Genomic DNA, 24,164 nt, shown 5'->3' on the forward strand with positions numbered 1-24,164 from the left:
CTCCACTGTAAATAAAGTCGATGCTCCTTTTCAACAACTTTTCCCTCGAAGATGAGGCTTGATGAGCTGTTTTTCATAGTTTAAAGTTGGTTTTTTTTCCCTTCTAGTTGAAAAATTATCTGCAAACAAAGCTCTGAGTATCTGCCTGGCTGGGATTCTCGTTGTGGGTTGGTTTTTAAGGGAGCTTGCTGTCCTTGGTACCTGTTCCCAAGCAGCTTTCATGACTGCAAAGCCTTCTCACCAGCTTGATCAGGAGCTCTGGCTGTGGGGAACACCTCTGTAGCCTTCCCAAAAGGGAACAGACAGAGACTTTGGGATTTGGTCTGTTTCCAGGCTGCAGAATGATCCCACTTCTCTCTGCCTTCCCTTCCACCCCGTGGATGGGTGGCTGCAGGCTGGATAATTCCACAAGGATTTGTGCAACCTCTCCCTTGGTGTCCCTCATAAATGACCGTGTCTGTGACCAATCTGTACTCAGGGAGGAGAAATCATTAAAGCCCCCTGCCTGCAGCTTGGGTGGGTGCTGGGGAGCCAGGCTGCTGCACCCAGAGCTGAGCAGGTCCTGGGGCTGTAGCAGCCTTTGAGAGAGCAGAAGGGACATTGTCTTCTTCAGAGGGGTTTCTCATAAACTGACAATTAGCAGTCCTAAACCCATAATGAGGCAACTTGACTCCCTGCTGTTGGGGAGTGGTGGCCTGTGAGGAGAAAAGGGAGCTTGTGCTGTGCCTTGGGGAGGCCAAGCATGAGGACCTGGCAGGGACATTCTGCTCCTCCTCTGCCTTGGAGGAAGCAGCCAGGCAAGCACTAGAGATGTCCAGCTTAAAAGAGCCCATCTCCTCTGGCTCCTGAGCACCACTGCCAGCCTTCAGAAATTCTGGTGTCATAGGGAGGGCTTGGAAATTCTGGGTTTGCACCACTCTGCACCCTGGGTCTCATCTCCACTGCAGGAGATGGGACGAGAGCTGCCCTCATGGAAATGCAGCACTGGAGGTGCTGGGCTTGATTGGCCTTCATCCCACGGAACTTTCTAAGCCTCCGAAAATTTCTCTGCTGAAGTAAGGAGAATCCTTGCCTTACCATGACCAAAATGCAGTGATTAAACCCATGGATGGCAACTTGGAACTCATCTGTGCCACCGGGGCTGGAAGGCAAGAGGTGAGGATGAGTGTGTGCACATAGGGGTTTGCTCTGGGGTTACTCACTGTCCCCGTAACCAGGGGGGTTAAACCAGATGCCTTCTGCCTCTCTCTCAAGGACAGAAGAGAAAGCACAGTTAATTAGAAGGAACTATGGGATTGTTAAATCCACAAAACCTGTTCCAGGCAGGTGCAGTCACAAAGCACCCTGGAGCAGTTTTGTGCTGAGACTTGAGCTGCTGGTGTCCTGTTGCTGAACAAAGCTGTGTTTGTTCCTTTATGCAAAAAAACCAGCTCCAACCTTGAAATGCCACTCTGGGACCTCAGCAAGACTTGGGGCTCTGAGCAAGGCTCACACATTGGTGACAGAGGACAGCCCTTTCCCTCAGGGGGTCCCTGACAAAATATTGCAGGGCATGGGTAGGAGAAGCAGCCCAAGGGAAGGAGTTTTCTTGAGAGAAGATTAACCCTTGGGAAAATTTCCTGCATTTGTGAGCAGATCCCATTAGTTCTCCATGTCTGTAACCCACCTGGCCCCAGGAGAGCTGCAGCCACAGCATGGCATGGGTGTTTCTGACCAGAGCCGTGCTCCACCAGGGCTGCTCTGAAGGCATTTCACCCACCTGGCCTTGTGGTCTCTGCTCCTCCCTGCCAGGCTGGTGAACACTGGGTGCCTTCATGCCTGCTGATTGCCCAAAGAAAGGATGATCTTGTGTGGTATCCTGGAAGCCTTCGAGCAGCTTGTGCTGCAATGGAATGGCTGTGGCTTCTCGTGAGGCTTCGCCTGGTGCTCTAAGCAGTTTCTGGTGCTCTGAGTCCTGCCTGCAGCCAGGCAGCACCTCTAGAAAACAACACATGGAGAGAAAAGAGGGAGGACAGAAAAGAGTTTGGGCCGGGAGGTGGACTGGAGGTCTGCAGTAAGCCAAACTCCAAGACTGGGAGGCAGTGTAGGGGGAAAGGGTGAAGAGCAGAGATGTCGTTGAGATAGATGCAGTGAGATGCGTTATCCTGCTGCAAATGCTGTGCCTAAAAAAATTTCACAGGAAGTATGGTGGGTTTTTTGGTTGATTTGTCCTTGTCTGAGAAGATGACTCGGGAGCTGTGAAGCTGAGGGTGAGTGATGCCCATGGAGCTCCCACCTCCACTGAAAGGCTGCAGAACAGAACAGATTCCTGGGGAATGGAAAAACCAACCATCAGGTCTGGCTAAGGGCTAAGGACAGTGAAGAGAAGCTGTTAATATTTGCTGCTCATCAAAAGACATTTGCTTCCCCCTGGAGAGCTCCATTCATCAGCCCCAAACCTAATGGGAACAGTCCTGCGGCCCTTTCCTGGAAGGATTTTACTCACAAAAATGGGAAAGAAGGGTGTGGAAAAGCGAATGAAAAACGGATCTTTAGCAGCGTTCAAGAAACACAAGGGCCGGGGAGGGGCTTCAATGCAATTAGCGCAGAGCCAATGCGAGGTGAACGTTCTTGTGTGCGGCTCTAGCTGGGGGTTCATTGTTCCCCGCCCAGCCGCGGCCACTGCGGCGCTGCCGGCAGCTCCGGAGGGCTCAGCGCAGCCTCCACGCGGCGTGGTTCTCATTTCAGACTTCAAAGATGGTTGGTTGAACAATGTAGCTGCACATCAAAGGGCTGAGGGGAGCCCGAGGGCTGCGGGGGTAGAGGATGCTCTCCGGCCCCACGGGAGCCGTGCCCGTCTGTGGGGGGCGGGCCCCACCGCTCCCCAGCTGGGCCAGCGGCGCCGCCGGCGAGTTGGGCTCATCCCTGGCTGCCAGCGGAGGCGGGAGCACAGCTGCATCTCTATGGTCCAAGCGCTGAGCTGAGGGTTATTCCTTCTTGGTACAGTGAGGAATCCTTCTGTTTCCAGCTGTTTTAGCGGGAACACTCCTTGGGGAAGCATCTGGCCTTTGCTGTGGGTGTTGTGACACATTCAGCATCCCGCAGAGCCTGGTCCGTTCTGGTACGTGGGCAAAGCCGCTGCCTGGCCTGGCAGACTGGCCGTGTGCTGAGCATCCCTCCGGCTCCAGCCTCGGGCAGCCTGGGCAGGCAGCAAAGGCATCACAACCGGTGGATTTTTCACTCTCTGCTTTGCTGCCCCTGCCAGCGGGAGCGTTGAGAGTGGCTGCACAGGGACGAGAGATGTGGTGGCCAGTGGCCCTATCTGCCACCTGGACTCCGGTATGGAATACACGTGTCCCGGTGGCAACCAGGACACACAACGCTGCAATCACACGAGCTGTGCACGGATCCAGGGTCACAGCACACACCAAGGCAAACTGTGCCATCGACCTCTTCTGGCTCCTGTCACTGCAGGTTGTCCCCGACAGGATTCCTGTTGTCACGGTGTGACCCACTCTGAGCACTGCGGGGTACCGCCCCCAGCCTCAGGCAGACTCGGGGTGGAAGAAGACAGAATTTTGTAGGTGTGACCACTCTTTCCCAGCTGCTCATGCTCTTTTGGATGCTGTGAGCACTCTTTTCTTGCTTTCCTGCAGCATATGATAGAGAGCCCATCAAGAAGTTGCAGGTGTTGAGCAGAGCTACCTTTAGTGCCATTAGAAATGTTGAAGCTTTTGATTTTATTTTTTTTTCTCTGCCAGGGATTTTTTACCACCTTAACTTGTCTCATTTTTGCTGCCTTCCTACATCAGCAGGTCTGTTTTCCTTTGTTTTCCATTTTCAGAGAGGAGAGAAACATGTCCACATTATATTTTTTCTTTGTTAAAGAAAATGGAAGCTGGGAAATGATGAGTCAAGAAGTCCATGGTATTTTCCTCTTTCATTTGCTTGATGTCTGTGTCACTCCAGGTAAATTATTAACTCTTTTTGCACCCTTATTCCCGTGCTCCTGCCCTGGATTGGCCTTTCCCATCCCCATGTCACGGCCAGGGGCTGGTGTGCTCTCATGCCATGCCTTGCTCCTGGGTCTTGCTTTCTGGCAAGTGTCTTATTGCATAGAAGTCCTCCTTGAGGCTATAAATATGAAATGCCAGTCAGTGGGGCTAATCCTGCATGGTGTTGAGCATCCCCAAGAACCTGGGATTACCTGTGTGTGCTCAGCATCTTCTCAGAGCAATTACCAAGCCAAGGCATGAGCCAGTCAGAGCTACTCCATCACATTAATCAGATCCCATTTAGACTGATGGAGAGGTGGTGCTGCAGAATCTTTTCAATTATCCCCAATGTCAGCTAACAGCTTGTCTCTGATGTGGAGAGAAAAGAAAACTTGATGGCCCCACCAAAAGTAAGTGGGAAGTTGTGTGGGAGGTGCTGGAATCTGCATAACCAGAAGTTTTTAAAAGAGGTGAAGGAAAAAAGGTGGTACAGGTCAGTTAGAGCTGCTTTTGGAGGAGAAGATGGGTCAGATGTTCTGAAAGTCCCTTCCCATCCTGGAAGTGGTGAAGATATTGGAGATGGAAGAAGGCCTGTTGGCTCCTGTGATCTAACACAGCTCCGTGTTCCTGTGCTGGCTCCTCAGCCCGGGACCTCTGAGGGGTCTGAGAACAGCACCTTGCTTAGTGTTGGGGGTTTGTCCTCTTCCCAGTTTTTGGGGAAAAATGCACAGAAGTGCTCCTGGTGGGAGGCTGAGGGGTGGTGCAGGGGCACATCACTGCCTGAATTAGGAGTGCTGCCATGTCCCTGTGCTGCGGGTTGGGAATGCCAGCCATAGTCAGCTGAAGATGCTCTTGGAGAAGTGGCAGGAACTGGAAGCATTCAAAGTGCCTGGACTAGGAGCTCGATCAATATTTATGGACAGGGGTCACCTGCACTGACTGAATTTTTGAAAGCACTTGAAGGCTGATGAAGTGACCTCACCTGGTGGTGGTAGGAAGGTGCCTTCTGGTTGGGCTGTGCATGTCTTAACTATGTGCTCTCCAGACAGCTCTTCCTTAGGGTTAATTTGCTTCCAATTTACCTTGCCCATAAGTCCTGTTTGCTCTGACAGTCTCTCCACCAGTTATGTTTTATTACCTGTGAAATGACAGACACAGACCTCTTAACACTAAGGTTTGGCTCAGAGGAGCTGAGGAGGGTCTGAAATCCTTCCTAGTGCCGCTTATTGTTCGGATGCATCTCCCATGGCACTTGGGAACCATATGAGTTTATCCACTTTGAGTCCTGGCACAAGGATGTGGTGCTCAGTGGAGGGTGTATATGTCCATCAGGGTTGTTCTCATGAAGATTTTGGAGCAGTTGTCTGGAGAAGCTTTTAAATGTAGATATTAGAACTTCCAAACCCACAAAGTGGGAAACTGCACTTTATTAACACAATAGGTTTAACAAAGGCAGCAGTTTTCTCCTGACAAATTCCATAGGTTACATTCCTAGGAAACATGGTGACTTATTAAATCAGGTTAAACTTTGCCAAGTATGTTGGAGTGAAACACTTGTACCTTTGGGTCTCCTTAAGAGTGATGTTTTTGAGAGGGTTCAGGAGTAGTTCCAGATATTGAACATACCTAGCTCTGAAGTGTTCTACCAGTGTTTATCACTGGGATTATCCTCTATGTGCAGAGAATAGTGAAGTAAATATGACAACAGCCCCTGCTGCTTGGGGAGGGGTTTTGTCTTTAAGGAGGAAGTTGTCCTTTGGCCTTGGAGTTGAAGCAACAGCTTTTTTTTAAGACCAAAATCCAGGCTGTAAGAGGTGGGGACAAAATCCATGTTCCCCCTCGCAGCTGATGCAGCCTGCCCTCAGCTCAGGCTGGCTGTGTCCCACAGCCCCTCGGGAAGCAGTGACAGAGTCACCTGTGGGGCAGCCTCACCTCCGTGTGTAGGGAAGAAAAGTCAATTAAACCTCTGGTCAGTAAAGGGAGGCAGCGATAATGTTGGAGCTGGGAAAATTAAGTGTTTCATTGATGAGCCCAGATCCCACATCCCGTCAGGCTCTGAGCATGTGTGGCAGCAGCAGCAGCTGCTCGGTGGAGAGTACCCCACTTTGCTTGGAGACTGGATTAACCAGAAACTCCACTTTGTTTTCCCTTTTCCCCCTTCACTATGACACATGCCAAAAGCTGCTGACACAAGCCTAGAAAACAACAAAGCAGGCTGTGCTGAGACTTGTTTGTACATAGGCTTGCCCCTCCTTGGCTTCAAGTGTTATTTTAGAAAGAGATTGTAAAACCAGTGCCAGAGTTTTTCAGAGAAGGTGAGTTTTCCCAACCGATTAAGAGTGAATGGATCTATTTAGTTTCTCCTTCCCTTTGCTTTAAGGATTAAAGCCCATTGTAGAGTCCAGGCTCATGCCAAGGTGCTGGGGAGCTTTGCTCTTCAAGGGGAGAAGGGACTTCACGCCATTCCCAGTTCTCATCCTGAGCCACCACTGGTTATTTACTGTTCCAGGCTGTCCCTATGATCCCTCATGACTGAGGCACCCCTGGCATCTCACGGGGTTTGTGCCCCTGCCTGTGAGGACATGGACAAACCCAGTTGTTCAGTGTCCCAGGCTGGGTAGAGGGAAGGTGGTAAAACAATTTCTTGAATTTTGTGCCTTCACTTGGCCTCACTCAATCCCTTGGAGAAAGCCCATTTTCCCCAGCAGTTTCCCTGGGCAATGGGAGTGGCAGGGTCCCTCTCCTCTCCACAGTGGGGTGGCAGCAGATGTCCCCTACCATCAGAAATGGGGACAGGGAACTGTGTGGCTCTGTCAGGGTGTCCCAGGGTACCACTCCCTGCCATGTCAGTAGCTGAGGTGAGTAAAGCAACAAGAATTTTCCTCTGTTTTGCTGGCAAGGGCTTTTCAGTGCCCTGGGCAAGCACATGCATAATTACAGTAATTGCCTCCCTGCTATCACACATCTATCTCCACTAATGCTTTGTTCTGCACACCTGGGCCAGACCATTGCCTGGGGTATTCGAGGAGGGGAACACCACAGTCCTGAGCAGATGTCTGAGGCTTTGGAGGTATTTCTACCCTTGACTCACGTGGTATCACTCGCTACATCTCATCTTGCACCGCAGAACTGGATTCCTCATCAGAGTCACCTCTGCTGTAAGCAGCTGCAACAAAGGCATCTGGCCCCATTTCTGAGAGAGTGGCTTATCTTCCTCAAAATGCAACTAGCTCCCCTGAACTGCCCTCCTAATGCACTAACACCACTCTTGGGGTGCTGCCATAGCGTCCTTCGAACTGCAATACCTCCTGGGAAACTCAGAAAAGCAGGAGCCTGTCAGAAACAAAATATTTGCCTTTGTAGGTTCCCTACTCATTTTTCGCTGCATCTCTCCAGGTGCAAGGTTTGGGGAAGAGTCCAGTGTGAGGGAGAGCTGGGGAACAGAGACTGTGCAAATCCCAACAAAATCAAAGATGTGCAAGACTTGTTGCCCATTTGCCTTGATAATTGTGTCCCTTTGGCCTGGGGGAGCAAATCTGGATGTCTCTTTATGCTGCTGAGAGGGGCCTGCTAACTGAACTCCAAGAAATGAGTTTAATGTCACAGGCTCAGCCCCTGCCAGTGCATTTCTCTCGAGCTGTGCTGGAGCGTGGCTGGCACAGCCATCCTGGCCAGGCACGTGCTCTGAGCCTGACGTGCTCCCAAGGACAAACCCTTGCACTGGACATTGGGTGGAAACAGAGACCCTGGAACAGGGAAGCTACAGGAGGTTGATGTCTCTGTGGGTGCTGCAGATGGATGGCAGCCTAGGCAGCTGCACTTCTGAGAATGTCCCAGCACAGGAGCAGTGAATCCTGTTTCTTCATGAACCAAATGTGTTTTATTCAAGTGCCTGGGTCTGCCACAAAGCTCATCAGACTTTTCCTATGACTAATTACCTTCTTTCTTACCAATGTGCATCTTATTTTCAATTCTCATTTCAGCTCTGGGCTACGAGCCTATCTCATGCCTCTGCAGATGGAAACACAGGGACAGCAGACATCTCTCTTGGATACTTTATTTACCACCCTCTGTTCTGCAGTCCCCCAGGTGGGGATTGGTCTCTTCTCTCAGGCAACCAACAGTAGGACAAGAGGGTATGGGCTTAATTTCTGCCAGGGGAGGTTTAGGTTGGACATCAGAAAGAAATTGTTTCCAGAGAGAGTAAATCAGGCATTGGAATGGCCTGCCCAGAGAGGTGGTGAATTCTCCATCCATGGAGGTTTTTAAGGTGAGATTAGACGTGGCACTGAGTGCCATGATCTGGTAATCAAAGTGGAGTTGGATTAAGGGTTGGACTTGATGATCTCGGAGGTCTCTTCCAACCCAACTGATTCTATGATTTTCTTCCCCTCCCTTGCAGCCTCCTTGGATATTAAAACTGCTTAAAGAGCTGATATCAAATCTGGGGCCATTGCTCTGGGACTGTCTGTATCAGTGAGAGGGTGTTGGGGCCAGCAGCTTTCACTGTCCTTGCAGTCATGCTACAGAGCCCCAGTGAGCTGCCTTCTGTCATCCCCATGGCACAAACAGCACTGTCCTTTTATAAACACTGGTTTTCCTAAAGATCCAGTCCACTCGGTTGTCCCTCCATGGCCTCTGTGCCCAGCTGATTCATTTACAGGATTTCATACTTTCTCACCAGTCACCCCCACCTATATTGAATAACTTGGGGCAAAGCTCCATCCAAAGCCATTTTTATCCCTCTCATTTTCATGATCATTTACCCCTGGGAGATATCTGGATGGGCTCTACATCCCGCATTGATAGCTGATATTTTCCCTCCCTTTGTGCTTAGGACCGTGGCACACTGGTGTTTGTGGCTGTTTCACACTCTCCCAGTTGGCGTGGGAGTCTCCTGCCCACCAGCAGCTGCACATCTGGCTAATGGCACAATGCAGCCTCCACATCCTAGGAGCAAGAACCACAAAAACAGCTCCTTTTTTTTATTTGTTTTGAAGGTGCCCTGGGTGCAAAGTCCTGCTGTTTGTCAGCCCCTTCAGCTCCCTTTTGGAAGGGCCATGGTGCAAGTGAAACCATCCCACAGCTGGAGCTGTCCCCACACACACAGATTCCTCCTGGCAGGACTGCGGGACACATCTGGACCACTCCACCGCCTCCCACCCACTCAGTCCCCCTTAGGGATCATCAACTGGGCTGTCCAGCTCATTCTACAGGACAGCAGGAGAGTCCAGCCACTCCTCCTGCTGCAAACCCTGATTGCGCAACCTCCGTGGGAGTGGGGTGGCCGCCTGCCCTCCCCTGCCTCTGCCAAAGTGCCATGTCTGTCCCGCCTATAAATCAGGAGCAAGAGGGGCTCTCCCTGCGGCAGAGGTGGAACAGAGCACAGGTGCCTGAGGCTGGCAGGTAAGTGTCCCCGGGGGCTAAGAAGCCTTCCCTTCCCTCCCTACCGCATGACGTGACACTCCTGAGGTTGGCTGCTATGGATGCTTGCAGGGACAGTATAGAAAGTGTAGCAGAAACAGGCATGGAGAGAGTGTTTCCTGGGCATTATTTCCATCTTTTCTGCAAGAAGATAGAGAATCAAATAGCATGTGTAGCTTGGGGGTGTTTGTGATATAAGGTAACTCCCACCAGGCAAAAAAAGCCTTTCCCCAAACAGTAACAATGAGCAGCTCATGCTAGTGCTTTCTTCATTTATCTAGGACCAAGTCTGGATTTTATTCCAACCTTGGGAAGCAGAGTATTCATTAGGTGTTGCCTTATGGCTGAAAGTTGAAATTGTTCTGGGGAGTATGGTGGTTTTTAGAAAATGCTGTGTCTAACCCCATTTTTTTTACTGAAGACTTTTTTCCCCCCTTTTTTCTGATGAATCCCCACCCTCTGTGTCTGTTGGAGGCTGAAAGCTCTTCGTAGTGCAGAGGAGCCAGTGCCACTGTTAGTGACACCCTGGTATGGTGAATTAGTAACTCAGTTGAGCTGGGTGCTCCTGCCAGCACTGGGGTTAAACCAGAGACTGCAGCTGCACACCCAGGGCACCTGTGTGGGGGTCCGTGCTCTGGCAATGTCCTGCCCAAGCCACGGAGCCTGGATATCATCTCTTGTTTTATTGCCTGGCATTATCAAGAAGGATTTGGATCCATCATCCCCACTGCAGCCCTGGGAGCCCTGTAGGGCTGGGTGTCCATCCAGGGGCTTTCTGAGAAAGGCAGGGGCAAATATCCAAAGATAAAATAGAAGTATTTGCAAGACTGATAAGGCAGAATAGTTTAAACACAGCTTGTAAATAAAAATTGTAGCTTAACTACATACTTTCAAAGCCAGTTTCCAGGACAACTGCAGGAGTTTGGAAGCAGCCTGGTGAAGGCACTGTAGAAATGGAATGATTTATTAAACTAGAAAAAAAATTGGAGAAAATGAAGATTGAAAGATATTTAATCTCCCTTGTAAACGAAGAGCCCAGAATGCTGATAAGTGGAATGAAGATTTGAGGGTGGCATATAGAGAACTCCCCTATGGAGGATGTGCCAGGAGCTGCTCCCTGAGAGTGTGATGACTGTCTGTGGGGTTTCTCCCAGGTTAATTCCCATTCACAGCCTGGAATCCCGGCAGAGGCAGCAGAGATGAGAGTGGCCGTGGTGGGCGCTGGTGTCAGCGGGCTGGCAGCCACCAAGTGCTGCCTGGACGAGGGGCTGGAGCCCACCTGCTTTGAGCAGAGCCAGGATATCGGTGGGCTCTGGCGCTACACGGTGAGCTGTTGGTGTCCGTCCTTCCCCTGGGAGCTGTGCTTGGGAGGCTGGGGCATAGGATGAGCTGAGCTCCAGTGGGTGGGGAAGGGGTGTGAGAGCTTGCTGGGTGCTGGCCCCTCCTGGCTGTGCTCCCTGAGCCCAGAGGAAGGGGAGCAGGGGACAGTGCCGACCCCGGGCACAGCACTGATGCACCCGGGGTGCCGCATCAGGAGCACATCGAGGCTGGCAGGCCAAGCCTCTACCCATCAGTCATCAGCAACACCTCAAAGGAGATGTCAGCCTTCTCTGACTTTCCCTACCCCGAGGACTTCCCAGTGTTCCTGCCTAATGCCCGGCTCCTGGACTACCTCCGGCGCTATGTCAAGCACTTCGGCCTCCGGGAGCACATCAGATTTGGGGTGAGTGATGGGTGCCCAGCACTGCCCAGTTCCCCACACATGCTGGGTGCCAGCGCTGACTGTGCTCCCCTTCCAAATTTCAGACCACTGTTGTCAGCATCCGGAAGAACCCCAGCTTTGCCAGCACAGGCCAGTGGAATGTGGTCACAGAGGCAGACGGGAAGGAGGTGTCGCATGTCTTTGATGCTGTTATGGTTTGCAGTGGCAACTTCTCCGAGCCATCCCTCCCCCTGCACTGTTTTCCTGGTACAGTATAAGGCTGCCTACAGTTACTGCTTCCAGGGGCTGGGAGGAGACTTAGAGGTTCCTCAGGGGACTCTGCTTTCCAAACCTCCTGGCACAAACAGCAATACATCCTAATGCTTCAGCAGCTTTGTCTCTGAGACCCCATTTTGGAGAGCAAGAACCAGTTCTGTGTGCATGAGATTGGAGGGCTGGACCTCCCAGCTGGCCAGTGATTGCACTTCCTTACTCCTGCCATTTGGATTGTTTCTACACCAGTTCTCCCAACAAACCCTGCAAATATTCAGGTACTTAAGAGCTTCATTTCTCTCTCCCCGAGGCATTGAGAGGTTTCAAGGGCGATACTTCCACAGCCGGCAGTACAAGCATCCCGACGTGTTCCAGGGAAAGCGTGTCCTGGTGGTGGGCATGGGCAATTCTGGAGTGGACATTGCAGTGGAGGCCAGCCGTGTAGCTGCCAAGGTACCGCCACCCAGCCACCCCAGGGGTGTGGGCAGGGAGACACTGGGAGCAGCAGCTCAGATTGCTGTCACCACAGGGACATGGTGTACAAAAAGTCATCCTGAACCTGAAGCTCTTATTCAAAAACCCACCTTGAAAGAAAGCTGGTTTTCCTTTTTCTCCTGTTCCACCTCCATTATCAGCAGCCAGGAATTCTTAAAGGAGTTGTTGCTGCTTTCCTGTTGTGCAGCTGTCTGTGCCATTCCCCTCTTGAGTTAATTTTCAGCAAATTCATCAGCCAAACCACTGATTGTCTGCACTCTCCCAGGTGACCATTTGCACCAGCCGGGGTGCCTGGCTGCTCAGCCGCGTGTTTGACCACGGCTACCCCTGGGACATGGTTTTCAACACTCGCCTTATGAGCCTGATCCGAACCAACCTCCCCGGCCCCCTTGCATGGGGATTGCTTAATTATAAGATGAACCAGCGGTTCAACCATGAAAACTATGGCCTTCAGCCAGAGAAGAGGTACTGCTTGGTGGTTGCCAGCCCATGCAGATGGGCTGATGATGTGGTCAGGGGGAGATCTCCAGCAACCAACATCAACCAGTGTCCAGAGTGGGGTGATCGCCATCCAGGAGTTTGTAGCTCAGCAGGGCAAGATAAGCTGTAGCCCCCTTAGATGGTAAGAGATTGAGCATACTGGAAAAGCCTGGAAGGGACCAGTGGAGTTTTCCTTATAAGACTCCCTGGGGAAAGAGAAGAAGAAAGGCTTAAAGGATGGATCAGCTCTAAAGAGATGGTTTAAAGAGTAATTGAGTGAATGGAGGAAAAAGGCTGAAGATATCCATGAATCACTCATGCTATGGGACAGGGTGACACTGGTGCAAGGCTTAAACAAGCCAGTGTTTAGAGAGGGGGAGGCAGGGCTGTTTGTTTCAGACCAAATGACACGGGGAGGTCGTGAGCTGTTGGGCCCGTGGGGAAGGAGGAGCAGGGGCACAAGCAGGGTTTGCTCATGGTCTCCTATTCTCAGAGCCCCTCTGCTCTTCACAGCTGGCTGGTGCGTGAGCCTGTGCTGAACGACGACCTTCCAAGCTACATCCTCACAGGGAGGATCACCATCAAGCCAGGCGTGAAGGAGGTCAGGGAGAACTCAGTTGTTTTCCACAACTGCCCTGAGGAAGAGCCTGTTGACATCATTGTCTTCTGCACGGGATACAACGTCTCCTTCCCATTCCTAGAAGAATCAGTCGTCAAGGTGGAAAACAAGCATGCATCCCTCTACAAATACGTGTTCCCAACCCACCTGCAGAAGCACACCCTGGCTGTCCTTGGGTTCATTAAGCCCTTGGGAGCCATCATGCCCTTGACAGAGATGCAAGCACGCTGGGTGACCCGTGTCTTCAAAGGTAGGAGAGCTAAAGGTAGCTCTCCTGGGTACCAAAATGGAGTTCAGACTGGACATGTCTCTCTACCAGGATGGATTTCTGTCCTTGGAGATCCCAGAGCTAAGAAGCTCATTTCAGAGCAGACAAGGCAGCATTTTCAGGGCTCACACTTCCCAAGTTATTTCATTTCCACTAAGCTACCACAACATGAGTGAGGAAAGAAACATACTTGGGGCTTGTTTGTCTTTTTAATAGAAGTAATAATAACAACCTTCCACTGGGCTTATGGGGTGGGCTGTGTCAAGGCTTCTCCACAGAGCCAGGAGAAGCTCTGGGATTTCTCTGGGGTGATCCCCTCTGGGGCTTGCACAGCCCATCTCACCCCACATCACCTGCCTGGGCTCTGACAGCACAAATCTGTAAGAGCAGGGAAGGATGAGGGTGAATTTGTACCACTGTGGAGGACTGGTCTCTGGCAGAATTGCCACTGCTGAGCTAAATCTGAGCAATGGGGTTTTCCTGCCCCTCCAGGGTAAGGATTATCATATTTTGCATCAGTGGGTGAGTTCAAAGTCCCCCCAGGAGTTAAGCTCTGGAGGACACTCTCCTCTGTCTTCTAGGCCTATGCCACCTGCCTCCTCAGTCTGTCATGGAGAAGGAAGTAAATGAGAAGAAGAAAAACCAAGTGCAATGGTAAGTCATTCCCCAGAACCCCAGAGGTATTTTTGGTGGATTGAAAAATCCCTGGAGTTCTGGTGGCAGCAACACAAAGGCTCCCACTGTGCAGCTGCTCCCTGTGTGGGCAGCAGAGGTGAGGGGGATGCCCAGATCCTGACTCCCCTTTACTCACTTGCAGTAAGCCAATGTGGTCTTTGATTTGACACTGCTATTTTGCATGCTAGTGACAGGAAGAAATGAGTTTGGGGTACTCAAACCTTGCTTGGGAGTTGGGGAAGCATGCCAGGGTCCCCAGGGGCTGAGAGACAAAATGACAGAGAAATGAATGGTAATAAATGCAAAGTAATTCAACTGGGGAAAAAAATCCAACGCAAGGTGTATAGACAAGTTGTCTCAGCTCTCATCATGGAGACCTGACTCACTGTGAACAGGTGTCTACACACACTGGGACATGATTCAGAGGCAGGTAAAAGGCTAAGAAATATTAGGGAATGAATGAGGTAAACCCAGGAAACTGGGTGATGTACTAATCCATGGTTCACCTAGATCACCACAGGAGAAAAGGGATAGAAAACTGAAATGCAGAATTGCTCAGAACAATTGCTATATAATACAAGGTTAAACACACATGGTTTTGTTTCAGCCCACCAGAGGTGGGACATAAAACTCTGAATTCTCCTGAGGAGATGACTGGATGGAGTTCATCTCCCATTCACCATGTATTCCTGCAGCACTCGGTGGAAATGAACGTTAGGGAAACTAAAGGGTGCTGCCTTTCTCATGCTGCACATGATGTCTCTGCAGAGAGCAAAGGGAAAACTAGTTTCTAAAACCCCCAAAATTGGTTTGACAAAATCTTTTAACAAAAACTCACCGAGGTGAAGGGAGATGAACAGGTACCTGTGGCTAATGAAGTGAAGTACTGATTGATTGACATGAGGCAGCATCACTTTACATGTGCTGTGCAAGGGACAGGATTTGGGTCCAGATAAACCCAGGTTCCCATGCAGGTACACCCAGTCCCTTCCTAAAAAGAACCCAGCTGCATTTGGATGCAATGGCAACAGGGGTGCAGAGGACTTGCACTACAGTTCCTCCCAGCCCTGTTGACACCCATCTTTCTCCTGCCTCTTTTTCTCCTCTCATTCTTTAAGGTTTGGTTTGTCCTTTGACGAAGTCCTCAAAACTGAGTGTCTGGTCTACATGGACACACTCGCGTCCTTCATCGGAGCCAAGCCCAGCGTGCCGAGGCTGCTCTTCAGAGACCCCTGGCTGGCCCTCACCATTTTCTTTGGCCCCTGCTCCCCCTACCAGTACCGACTGGGGGGTCCTGGGCACTGGGAGGGGGCACGTCAGGCCATCCTCACCCAGTGGGACCGGACCCTGAAGCCCACGAGAACACGAGTCCCTGCTGGCTCCTGCAGCTCTTTCCCTTCTCTCCTGACTGTGGTGGGGTTCCTCCTGCTCCTAGCTGCCGTGATTTTTGGTTTCCTCCAGTAGCTTCTAAAGCCTGTTAATTATTTTGTTCTTCTCATGGGGGATGTTATCTCAGGTCAGACATCTCCACAGTGTGTCACGGGATGGAGGGAAAAGGTTTTCAGGAGATGGAACAAATTTCATGTCGCAACCTGCAGCACAAACCTCTGTCTGCTCTAGCTCACCTCCAAGCACAGCTTTGCAGACCCTCTTAGCTGGGGATGGCAGCCTTCCCCCACTGTCTATTGCCCCTCTGCTCTCCTGTCCACTGCTGGGAGCAGAGCCCAGTTTCATGGCATAACTGTTTGTGGATCCCACCAGCCAGGGTGTAGCAAGGAGTAGACTAGCAAAGTGGCTTTGTGTGTCATAGATGGGAAGAAGTGCAAGTGCCCAGCCCTGCCCCGACTCACCTGGGAATCAGGGTCTTTAGTCCAGCAAGGGATTATCTGGGCTGAGTACAGATGTCAGACTGTCCCTTTTTCCAAACTTAAGCCCCGTGACCTAAAAATCCCAGTTGGTGTTGAACTGGTGTGTCTTTCCAGTGAAAGCGCCCTGGTTGTTGTGGGTTTTCACCCCCGAGACTGGCACTGAGCAATCCCCACTTTGTTTGCCTGCACTCCCCTCCACTGGATAATCCTAGAGCTTTGTTTTGTGTGTGTGGAGACTTAAAATGAATAAAGTTGCATCAGCTGTGTCAGGACCCTGCTGCAGGGACCTCCATGTCGTCTCCCTGTGTGCAAAGGAAGAGATGGGGGGCAGGCTGTGTCTGAGCTGGGGCTGTGCCACCATGTGCCATGGGCACTTCACAAGGTTGGGGCTGTGAGGGCTTTCACTGACCCCCCAAAATTAGGCTGCACTGTGCTCCATGTCCCCCATCTGCGCTGTCAGCTGGCAAAAGAAATGTGCTGTGCTGGTTTCCTGGGCGTGCCAAGTCAATGCCTGGCAGGCACAGGCATTGCACTAGGGGATGGCCCAGGACAACCCCAGGCTGCTGCCTGGGCTGGGCCAGTGGCCAGCTGTAGAGTGGGAGTCCTTGCAAGCGTGTTCCCTTCAGGATTGTAGTCTGGATTTTCACCCAGCACCGCTGCGGGGATGTTGAGAACTTTCTTCCAGTGCTTTTAAGCACACAGGGAGCGGAGTGCAGGTGTAAAGGTCAGTGGTGCAAGAGCCGTGGGGAGCTGCCTGGACTTCAGCCTTCGCTTCAGATCTGCGGCAACAGAAACTCAAAGCGAAGTCTGCCCAGAGGCTGAGCGGCGAAGGCCCAGCGCTGTCCTGCAAGGTTTGCTCCTCACTTTTCTCCAGATGGGTTTTGTAGGCTTCAAAAGTGGGCTTACAGCTCTCCAGGGCTTTGGCATTTGCCCCAGCCTTCGCCTCCCTGCTGGTGGGGGGAGAGGGGTGTTGCAGGGACCCTCTGTCTGCAGGCAGCGCTGAGATGAAGGCTGATTTCAGCATGTTGCTACTCTTTCCCAAAGCCAAAGCAGGCTTCAGAAAAGGACAGGCGACTGTTGGCATGTCCTGCCCTGTTGCTGCAGCTCAAGGAATGGCTCAGTTTGGGCTTTTGGATGCCGAGAAGTGTTTTTGCACCTCCCTCATTTTTCCCTGTCTTTCTACAGTTTCCTCCAGTTTCTGTTTATGTTAACTTACTTTTTGGCACAAAACCCATAGAAAAAAGTTATAAATTACCCTTTCTGCAGACTGTGTAGTGGGAGTGTTTGTTATCGAATCGAAGTTCATGTGGGTTCATTTTTCCTAGTTCCTTTGCTTTCCAGTCCAGCTCGCCGCAGCTCAGTTTACACACCCCGGGGCCTTGAGTTCCTACCATTTATACCCCGCGTTTCCCGGGTTTCTCACCTTTTGTGTGTTCTGTTATCCCAGCCAGGCTTTCGCGGTGCTGCTCAACTTGTGAATGGCTGTGCTGCGCTCCTGCTCAGTCAGGCATCCCTTTTTTTCTTTTTCAAACCCTTTTTGTTTTCCAGAGATTGCTCTTTAATGGAAAATTAAAAAGGAAAGCGTGAAAACGAGCCAGCTTAGCTGAAGTTGTTTCTTGCAAAGGTTTCAGGAGAATCACTTTGTGCGGACAGTAGATAACTGCGAGCCCCTTCCCCCTCTTTGCATGCCCTGGTTTGGACTGAGAAAAGGAATCAAATGAAGCAGAAGCACAGTGAGGTTTAAAAGTGTCTCCTTTTTCCCCACATGAAGGAGGAGAATTGCTGGACCCTCAGCATCGGCTTAGCACAGCTGGAAGGGTAACAAGCATCATCTGTCCATAGTGCTTGAGTCAAGAGCTGGCCATGGCTGTCTCCAAGAACAGCCTTCCTCATGGACATCTACAGCCAGAGAAGACCAGGGGTGTTTTTCTAGGGATGGGAAGAAGGGGCTGGTGTTTCTGCTCACTCCTGGGCTGTTTTGTTTGCAGCTGCTCGCACACGGCCCGTTCCCTGCTGCAGGACAGCAATGGTGCGGCGTGTGGCCGTCATTGGGGCCGGCGTCGGAGGCTTGGCCTCTGTCAAGTGCTGCCTGGATGAGGGGCTGGAGCCCACCTGCTTTGAGAGGAGCGAGGATATCGGTGGGGTCTGGCGCTACACGGTCAGTGGTCTCTGCCTATGCCGGGGGGGGGGGGATTGTCCCTGGGTGTGTCCCCTCCCTTGGATGTGCTTTGCCTGCAGCAAATCATAGAATTGACTGGGTTGGAAGAGACCTCTGAGATCATCAAGTCCAACCCTTGATCCAACCTCGCTTTGATTACCAGATCATTGCACTCAGTGCCACATCCAGTCTCACCTTAAAAACCTCCAGGGTCAGAGAATCCACCACCTCCCTGGGCAGCCCATTCCAATACCTGAACACTGTCTTGGGAAAGAACTTCTTCCTGATACCCAACCTAAATGTCCCCTGGCAGAGCTTAAGCCCCTGCCCTCTTGTCCTACTGTTGGTTGCCTGAGAGAAGAGACCAATCCCCACCTGGCTACAACATCCTTTCAGGGAGTTGTAGAGAGTGATAAGATCTCCCCTGAGCCTCCTCTTCTCCAGGCTAAACACCCCCAGCTCCCTCAGCCTCTCCCCACAGCACTTGTGCTCCAGTCCCTTCTCCGGCCTCGTTGCCCTTCTCTGGTCCCGCTCCAGCCCCTCAATCTCTTTCCTGAACTGAGGGGCCCAGAACTGAACACAACACTCAAGATGTGGCCTCACCAGCACTGAGTACAGGGGAAGGATCAATTCCCTCATCCTGTTGGCCACACTATTCTTGATACAGGCCAGGTTCCCATTGAGGGGATCCATCCAAAGAGGAAAGGTTGGCCATGGAGTGGCCATGCCCTCAAGGACTGTCCCTGTTCCAGGTACAGATGTGCCCCTAACTCCAAGGTGGAGAAGGAAATGGAGGGAGCAGAAATGGTGGTTTGTTCCTTATAACCAAATACAAAGAGGAAAAACACTCAAATGCTTTGGGGAGAGAAAGTCCTTCTCTGCACTCCTTCACACAGCACCACTGCCTTCACACAGGACTCCATGGATGTTACGAGAGTCAGTGTGTACCGCTCGGTCATCACCAACACCTCTAAGGAGATGTCCTGCTTCAGCGACTTCCCCTTCCCGGAGGATTTTCCCAGTTACCTGCCCCACAGCCTCCTCCTGGAGTACTTCCGGATGTACGCCCACCACTTCGACCTCCTGCGGCACATTCACTTCAAGGTGAGCAGGGACCCCAAACACCAGGGTACCAGTAGCTGCAGACACCAGGGTATCACCCAGAGGGGACAGGACAAGGCCAAGTGCCATCCCATGAGAACCATGACATGTCTTTGCATCCTGAACGCAGCCTTTGGGTGTCATGCTTTAAACAAGGCTGCTGTGACATGGGCTGCCTGCAGCATCCCCCCCTCATTGCCATCACCAGGGGAAAGGTGCAGGGTGGGATTTGGCAGCTTCAGTGGTGATGTGCAACTCCCCAGGGACCCTCAGCAGCCCCAGCCCTTCACAAGCACATCTCCAAACACAGTGTGGTCTCTGACAGCTGTTTTGTTGGGCTTTGGTGCAAGACAACAGTTCTCAGTGTGAGAAAGTGCCCAGATTTTGCCACATCTGGCCAGTGGGAGGTGGTCACCGAGATCAACGGCGTCTGTGAGTCCCACATCTTTGATGCTGTCATGGTTTGCACTGGCCATTACCAGGAGCCTTACTTACCACTGGATTCTTTCCCAGGTAAGCCCTGTCCCAACAGTGGGATAGGCTGCAGCTGCTCCCTGAGGTTTTTCCCAGTACTCTGAGAGCCTGGCTGCTTCACAAAGCTCTCACACTGGGGCAAGCAGGAACCTTACCCTGTTGGAATGGTGGAGGGCAGTCCCAGGAATGTGAAAAACACCTTGTAAAGATTCAGACAGGCTTTTGAAAGAGGATTTGCAAAGTCTAACTGAGCAGAGGAGGTGCAGGAAAGTGGCATCACTCAGGGAGTCAAGACTTCCATGGGCTTCTCAGCTGCAAGCAGAGGTGGGAGGTGAAGGGTTGGGGTCTCCAAAGGGTCTGGGGCAGGTAAATGCATCCGGCAGTAGGAGAAGCTCCCTGCTCTCTGCCTAGGCATCGACACTCGCTTCAAAGGTCAGTACCTCCACAGCCAGGAATACAGACATGCGGAGGCTTTTCGGGGAAAGCGAGTCCTCGTGGTCGGCATTGGCAACACTGGCGGTGACCTCTCTGCAGAGCTGAGCCGTGTGGCTGGCAAGGTACAACTCTGTGGTGGTGCTGAGCCCAACCAGGGACCAAGAGAACCAGTGGCTCAGGGTACCGTGGGAAGCTTTGCCCGTGGGTTTCTCGATAAATTCCAATTCCAGTTCACGGCCACTGAAGAAGCTTTTTGCAATTCCTGAAGAGTTTGAGCCCCCTGAGGAGTGGCCCTTCAGCAGCTGTGGGAACTTTGTAGAAGCCACCACAAGCTTCTTTGGTTCATCTGGGTGCCATCTCCTTCCCTCAGGATAACCCTTTCAGCTCCCAAGTGCAGGAGATGGGATTTGCCCTTCAGGGCTAAACCAACAATGAGATACCTGGACAGGATGCTGAGACCTGTCCCCTCTCTCAGGTGTTCCTCAGTGCCAGGAGCAACACGTGGGTGATCAGCCGGGTCTCCAGCCATGGCTTCCCCTTCGACATGGTCAACACCACCCGCTTCAACCACTTCCTTGACTGGCTTCTCCCATCCGCCCTCACAAGGAGGATCCGGTTTTGGAAGTTCAATTCATGGTTTAACCATGCAAACTATGGCTTGGCTTCCACCAAAAGGTGTTTTTTTCCAGTTGTTTGGTTGGTTAGGGGGTCTTTGAAACATTAAATGCCCAATTTTTAATTTGGGGGGATATTTGGGGACTAACAAAGCATTGAAGGGGAACTCTGACCACAGAAGTTGTTTTGGGTCCCTCTCAGGTGCTAACACTTCTGCCCTGTTTTCCCTTGCAAGCTCCAAGTTTAAGATGATTGTCAATGAAGAGCTGCCATTCTGCCTCCTCTCTGGGACTGTGGTATTGAAGCCAAGCGTGAAGGAGTTCACGGAAAGCTCCGCTGTTTTTGAAGATGGGACAACTGAAGAAAACATTGATGTGGTGCTCTTTGCCACAGGCTACATATACCCATTCCCCTTCCTTGAAGAGTCAGTTCGCAGCCTCTTCGACGACAACCGTTCCCTCTATAAATGCATCTTCCCTCCCCAGCTGGAAAAGCCCACACTGGCCATCATTGGCTTGATCCAGCTGACTGGATCAATTATGGTGGGATCAGAAATGCAGGCTCGCTGGGTGACGGGGATCTTTGCAGGTAGGAAACGAGGGATCTGCTGGCATGGGAGGTTTGGGGCAGCCTGACCTGCAGTCCACAGAGCCCAGGGCTTATTTCAGCTCCATGGTGGCCATGAGCATCAGTAGCATCTGTCCAACTGCATCCCTGTATCCCTGCTGCTCCACTCCTGCTGCCGTAACTGGGAAGCATGAGCACTCTGGACAAAGGTGCTGTTAGCTTGGGAAGAGGGTGAACATCTCAGCTGAAAATGTTGCTGGAGGTCTCTGGTTTCTCTGTTCTCAGGCTGGAACAAGCTCCCTCCTGCCAGCAGGATGATGGCTGATGTTTTGAAGAGGAAGCCACCAGTCAAAAGGTGTGTGATGCTCCTGTGCCTGGGATGCCATGGGTGCTGTGTGCCAGGATAACCCCAGGGAAAGGGGCAGCATGGGAGTGACCTGCCTGCAATACACCACTTTTCTTGGATGCATTTATTACCTCAGAACCTGTAGTGAGGTGGGGAGATGCCATGGCAGCTCCTTTATGGGTGACGGACCAAGACACAACAAGCTGCTCTGTAGCAGTTCATGGCAAGACCCAGGACCTGCAGGTCCCTCTGCCAGGCCTCCAAGGCATGTCCTTATTCCTAGCATGTCAAGATGAAGGTTGGGTTTCCTCCAGACTAAGGGTGCCATCTCGTGGCTTTTTCTTCCCAAATCCAGGCAGTTGAGAGCACTGGGTCCAGGGCCAAGCCCCACCTAGAAACCCCACTGGAGCCAGATAGTGTGGCTGGGGGACAGTTTGGGGCAGCTTTTGACAGCTCAAGGTGAATATTAGACAAGGCTGTTGTGTACATGGGAGTGAACATCCTGCCTTGTCTGCACTGGGGTTTTACAGGAGGTCAAGATGTGCCCTCAAGCATGTGGGAAGGGTGAGGATGGACATGCTGCCTTGCAGCAGCTTTTGGGAGCAAGGAGGTGACCTCAGGGCAGGCTGGGTTAGTCTGCCAGCAGGGAAGGGCTGGCTCATGGGACACTGATGGAAAGCTGGGACAAAACAGAGCCACAGGGATCATGACCAGGAACCCCTGTGACTGCACCACAATGCTGTTACACAGAAATATGGGAGCCTGAGGAACTTCAGGCTGTCCCAAATCTGCTGAAGCAGATTCAGCTCATGTCCTCCCTCCTGCAAGGGACGTGAGGCCTCAAGCACAAAAATCCTGGAGGTCGCTCCTAGAACAGGAGTCCTTCTGCATTGCCCAGATTTTCCCAGCCCCCTTGGCATTCTTATCTCTGATAGTTTCACATCTCTTTCTCAAAATCAGCCAAATCCACACCTATGATTTCAGGGAAGGACATAACATCACAAAGTAAAGGCTAGAACTGGTTTTGAGGGCACAATCAGGCCCCAGAGACAAAACAAACTTCTGCCTCTTCCCTGCCCCAGGTAACTGCTGGGACTAACACAGTGGAGGCTTTTCAGTGCCTTTAGCTTTATTTGGGGCTGAGGTAGCTCAGCCCCAGAGTCTGGGGATGGAATGATGTCTGAGCCCGAAGCTTTTGCTTTCTGTGGAGCTGGGGTGGGATGATGCTATGAGATTTTGCCTTTTATGCCCCACTGAAGGAAACCATCCGAGAGGGAGAACCTGAAGATGAGTTTTATCAGCTACACGGATGACATCGCTGCCTGTGCTGGTGTCAAGCCCAGCGTGCTGAGGCTGCTCCTGACAGACCCCCGGCTGGCCCTGGCTGTTTTCTTTGGGCCCTGTTCGCCCTACCAATACCGGCTGGTGGGGCGGGGGGCATGGAGTGGGGCCAGAGGTGCCATCCTGACTCAGTGGCAGCGGGTGCTGAAGCCCTTGAGGACTCGGGTGGTGGATGAAGATTCTGACTGCTGGTCCGGCTGGCGTTGGATGTGCCTCCTGGCTCTGCCTGTGGCTCTCACAGTGGGTTTCCTCCTTTCTAAGCACCCTCAGCTGGGCTGGAGACCCTGGGCAGGGCCCCAGTTGTAGGAAAAACCTGGTGAGCCCCAGCTGAGCTGGGGATCGTGCCAAGCTGTGTCACTGCTGGGTGCTGGCCTGGCACCGGCTGGATCCTGGATCCTGGGAATGTCTGGTGTCTGTCCACATCCTGCTGATGTTTCACATCCACCAAGGGCTCTATGGAGTGTTCACCCCCAACCTGCTGCGATCCACACCACCACCGGTCTGGATCTCCAGAGGGTTTCTTGGAAGAGCCATTTTGGTGTGCACAAGGCCAGCCCTCTTCCACTCCTGGCTCACCCAGAGCTTCCTTCCTAAAATTTCAGCAAGACCCACAACACCTTGAGATTTTCTGATACATGAACTGTGGATAGCTTTGTGTTTGTCTGGTAACTTCTGGGACATGAAGAAGGCAGCTGCAAATAAACCTCACATGTTTGTTCTTCCCTGATGGTTTCATTAATGGTTTATTATGGGACAGAAGGCAGAGCCTCCCCACACACCCACAGGTGCCTTCAGCAGGGGCTTTGCTGCACACCTGCCCTCGGGCTGCAGCTGCTTCCCTGCAGGAAAACGAGTCCCCAGCCACCCATCCTCCATCCCATGGAAAGGAGCTCCTGAGGGGCACTGCCTGTCCCACACATGGGACCAGGGATGGGAACCAGGATGGGGATGAGGACTGGAATGGGGATGGAGATGGGGGCCAGGATGGCAGAGGGGAAGGGGATGGAGACCTGGATGGTGACCCAAAAGGGGAGCGGGATGTGAATGGGGATGGGGACCCAAAAGGGACAAGGATGGGGACCAGGAATCAGGATGGAGACAGGGATGAGTACCCAAAGGGGCAGTGGGATGGGGATGTAGGCAGGACCAGGACCCAGCAGGGGACAGGGATGGTCCCGGCAGGAGACAGGGATAGTCCCGGCAGGGATGGTCCGATCAGAGGACAGGGATGGTCCCAGCAGGGATGGTTCCAGCAGGGCACAGGGATGGTTCCACCAGGGATGTTCCCACCAGGGATGGTCCCTCCCGGCAGTGCCGGCCCCGCTCCGCCAGGGGGCGCCCCTGTGCCC

The 24,164-nt window shown here is 52.2% G+C and overlaps 2 protein-coding genes across 8 annotated transcripts; both read left to right on the forward strand.

The window, feature by feature from the left end:
* The first annotated feature begins 9,219 nt into the window (after positions 1 to 9,219).
* Positions 9,220 to 16,050, forward strand: LOC139676071 (flavin-containing monooxygenase 1-like). Of its 2 annotated transcripts, none has more exons than XM_071564579.1 (9): positions 9,220 to 9,380; positions 10,553 to 10,723; positions 10,933 to 11,121; positions 11,205 to 11,367; positions 11,684 to 11,826; positions 12,134 to 12,333; positions 12,862 to 12,949; positions 13,050 to 13,217; positions 13,817 to 13,889. In XM_071564579.1, exons 2-8 carry the CDS (start codon positions 10,598 to 10,600, stop codon positions 13,176 to 13,178), a joined length of 1,038 nt encoding a protein of 345 aa, XP_071420680.1. In that variant the 5' UTR covers positions 9,220 to 9,380; positions 10,553 to 10,597; the 3' UTR covers positions 13,179 to 13,217; positions 13,817 to 13,889. The 2 variants fall into 2 exon arrangements, with proteins under 2 accessions (XP_071420680.1, XP_071420679.1); XM_071564578.1 differs by adding an exon at positions 15,029 to 16,050 and having other exon boundaries at positions 9,226 to 9,380; positions 12,862 to 13,217.
* Positions 16,051 to 16,124: 74 nt separating this feature from the next.
* On the forward strand, positions 16,125 to 23,537 carry LOC139676070 (dimethylaniline monooxygenase [N-oxide-forming] 2-like). 6 transcript variants are annotated; one of them, XM_071564574.1, is made up of 9 exons: positions 16,125 to 16,629; positions 17,767 to 17,936; positions 18,852 to 19,040; positions 19,388 to 19,550; positions 19,923 to 20,068; positions 20,422 to 20,621; positions 20,797 to 21,149; positions 21,414 to 21,483; positions 22,734 to 23,537. In XM_071564574.1, exons 2-9 carry the CDS (start codon positions 17,805 to 17,807, stop codon positions 23,119 to 23,121), a joined length of 1,641 nt encoding a protein of 546 aa, XP_071420675.1. In that variant the 5' UTR covers positions 16,125 to 16,629; positions 17,767 to 17,804; the 3' UTR covers positions 23,122 to 23,537. The 6 variants fall into 6 exon arrangements, with proteins under 6 accessions (XP_071420675.1, XP_071420678.1, XP_071420676.1 ...); XM_071564575.1 differs by lacking the exon at positions 16,125 to 16,629 and adding an exon at positions 18,689 to 18,746 and having other exon boundaries at positions 17,787 to 17,936; XM_071564576.1 differs by lacking the exon at positions 16,125 to 16,629 and having other exon boundaries at positions 17,787 to 17,936; positions 19,363 to 19,550.
* The last annotated feature ends 627 nt before the right edge of the window (positions 23,538 to 24,164 follow it).

Source organism: Pithys albifrons, chromosome 10 (genome assembly GCF_047495875.1).
Source record: "Pithys albifrons albifrons isolate INPA30051 chromosome 10, PitAlb_v1, whole genome shotgun sequence".
Lineage (NCBI taxonomy): Eukaryota > Metazoa > Chordata > Aves > Passeriformes > Thamnophilidae > Pithys > Pithys albifrons.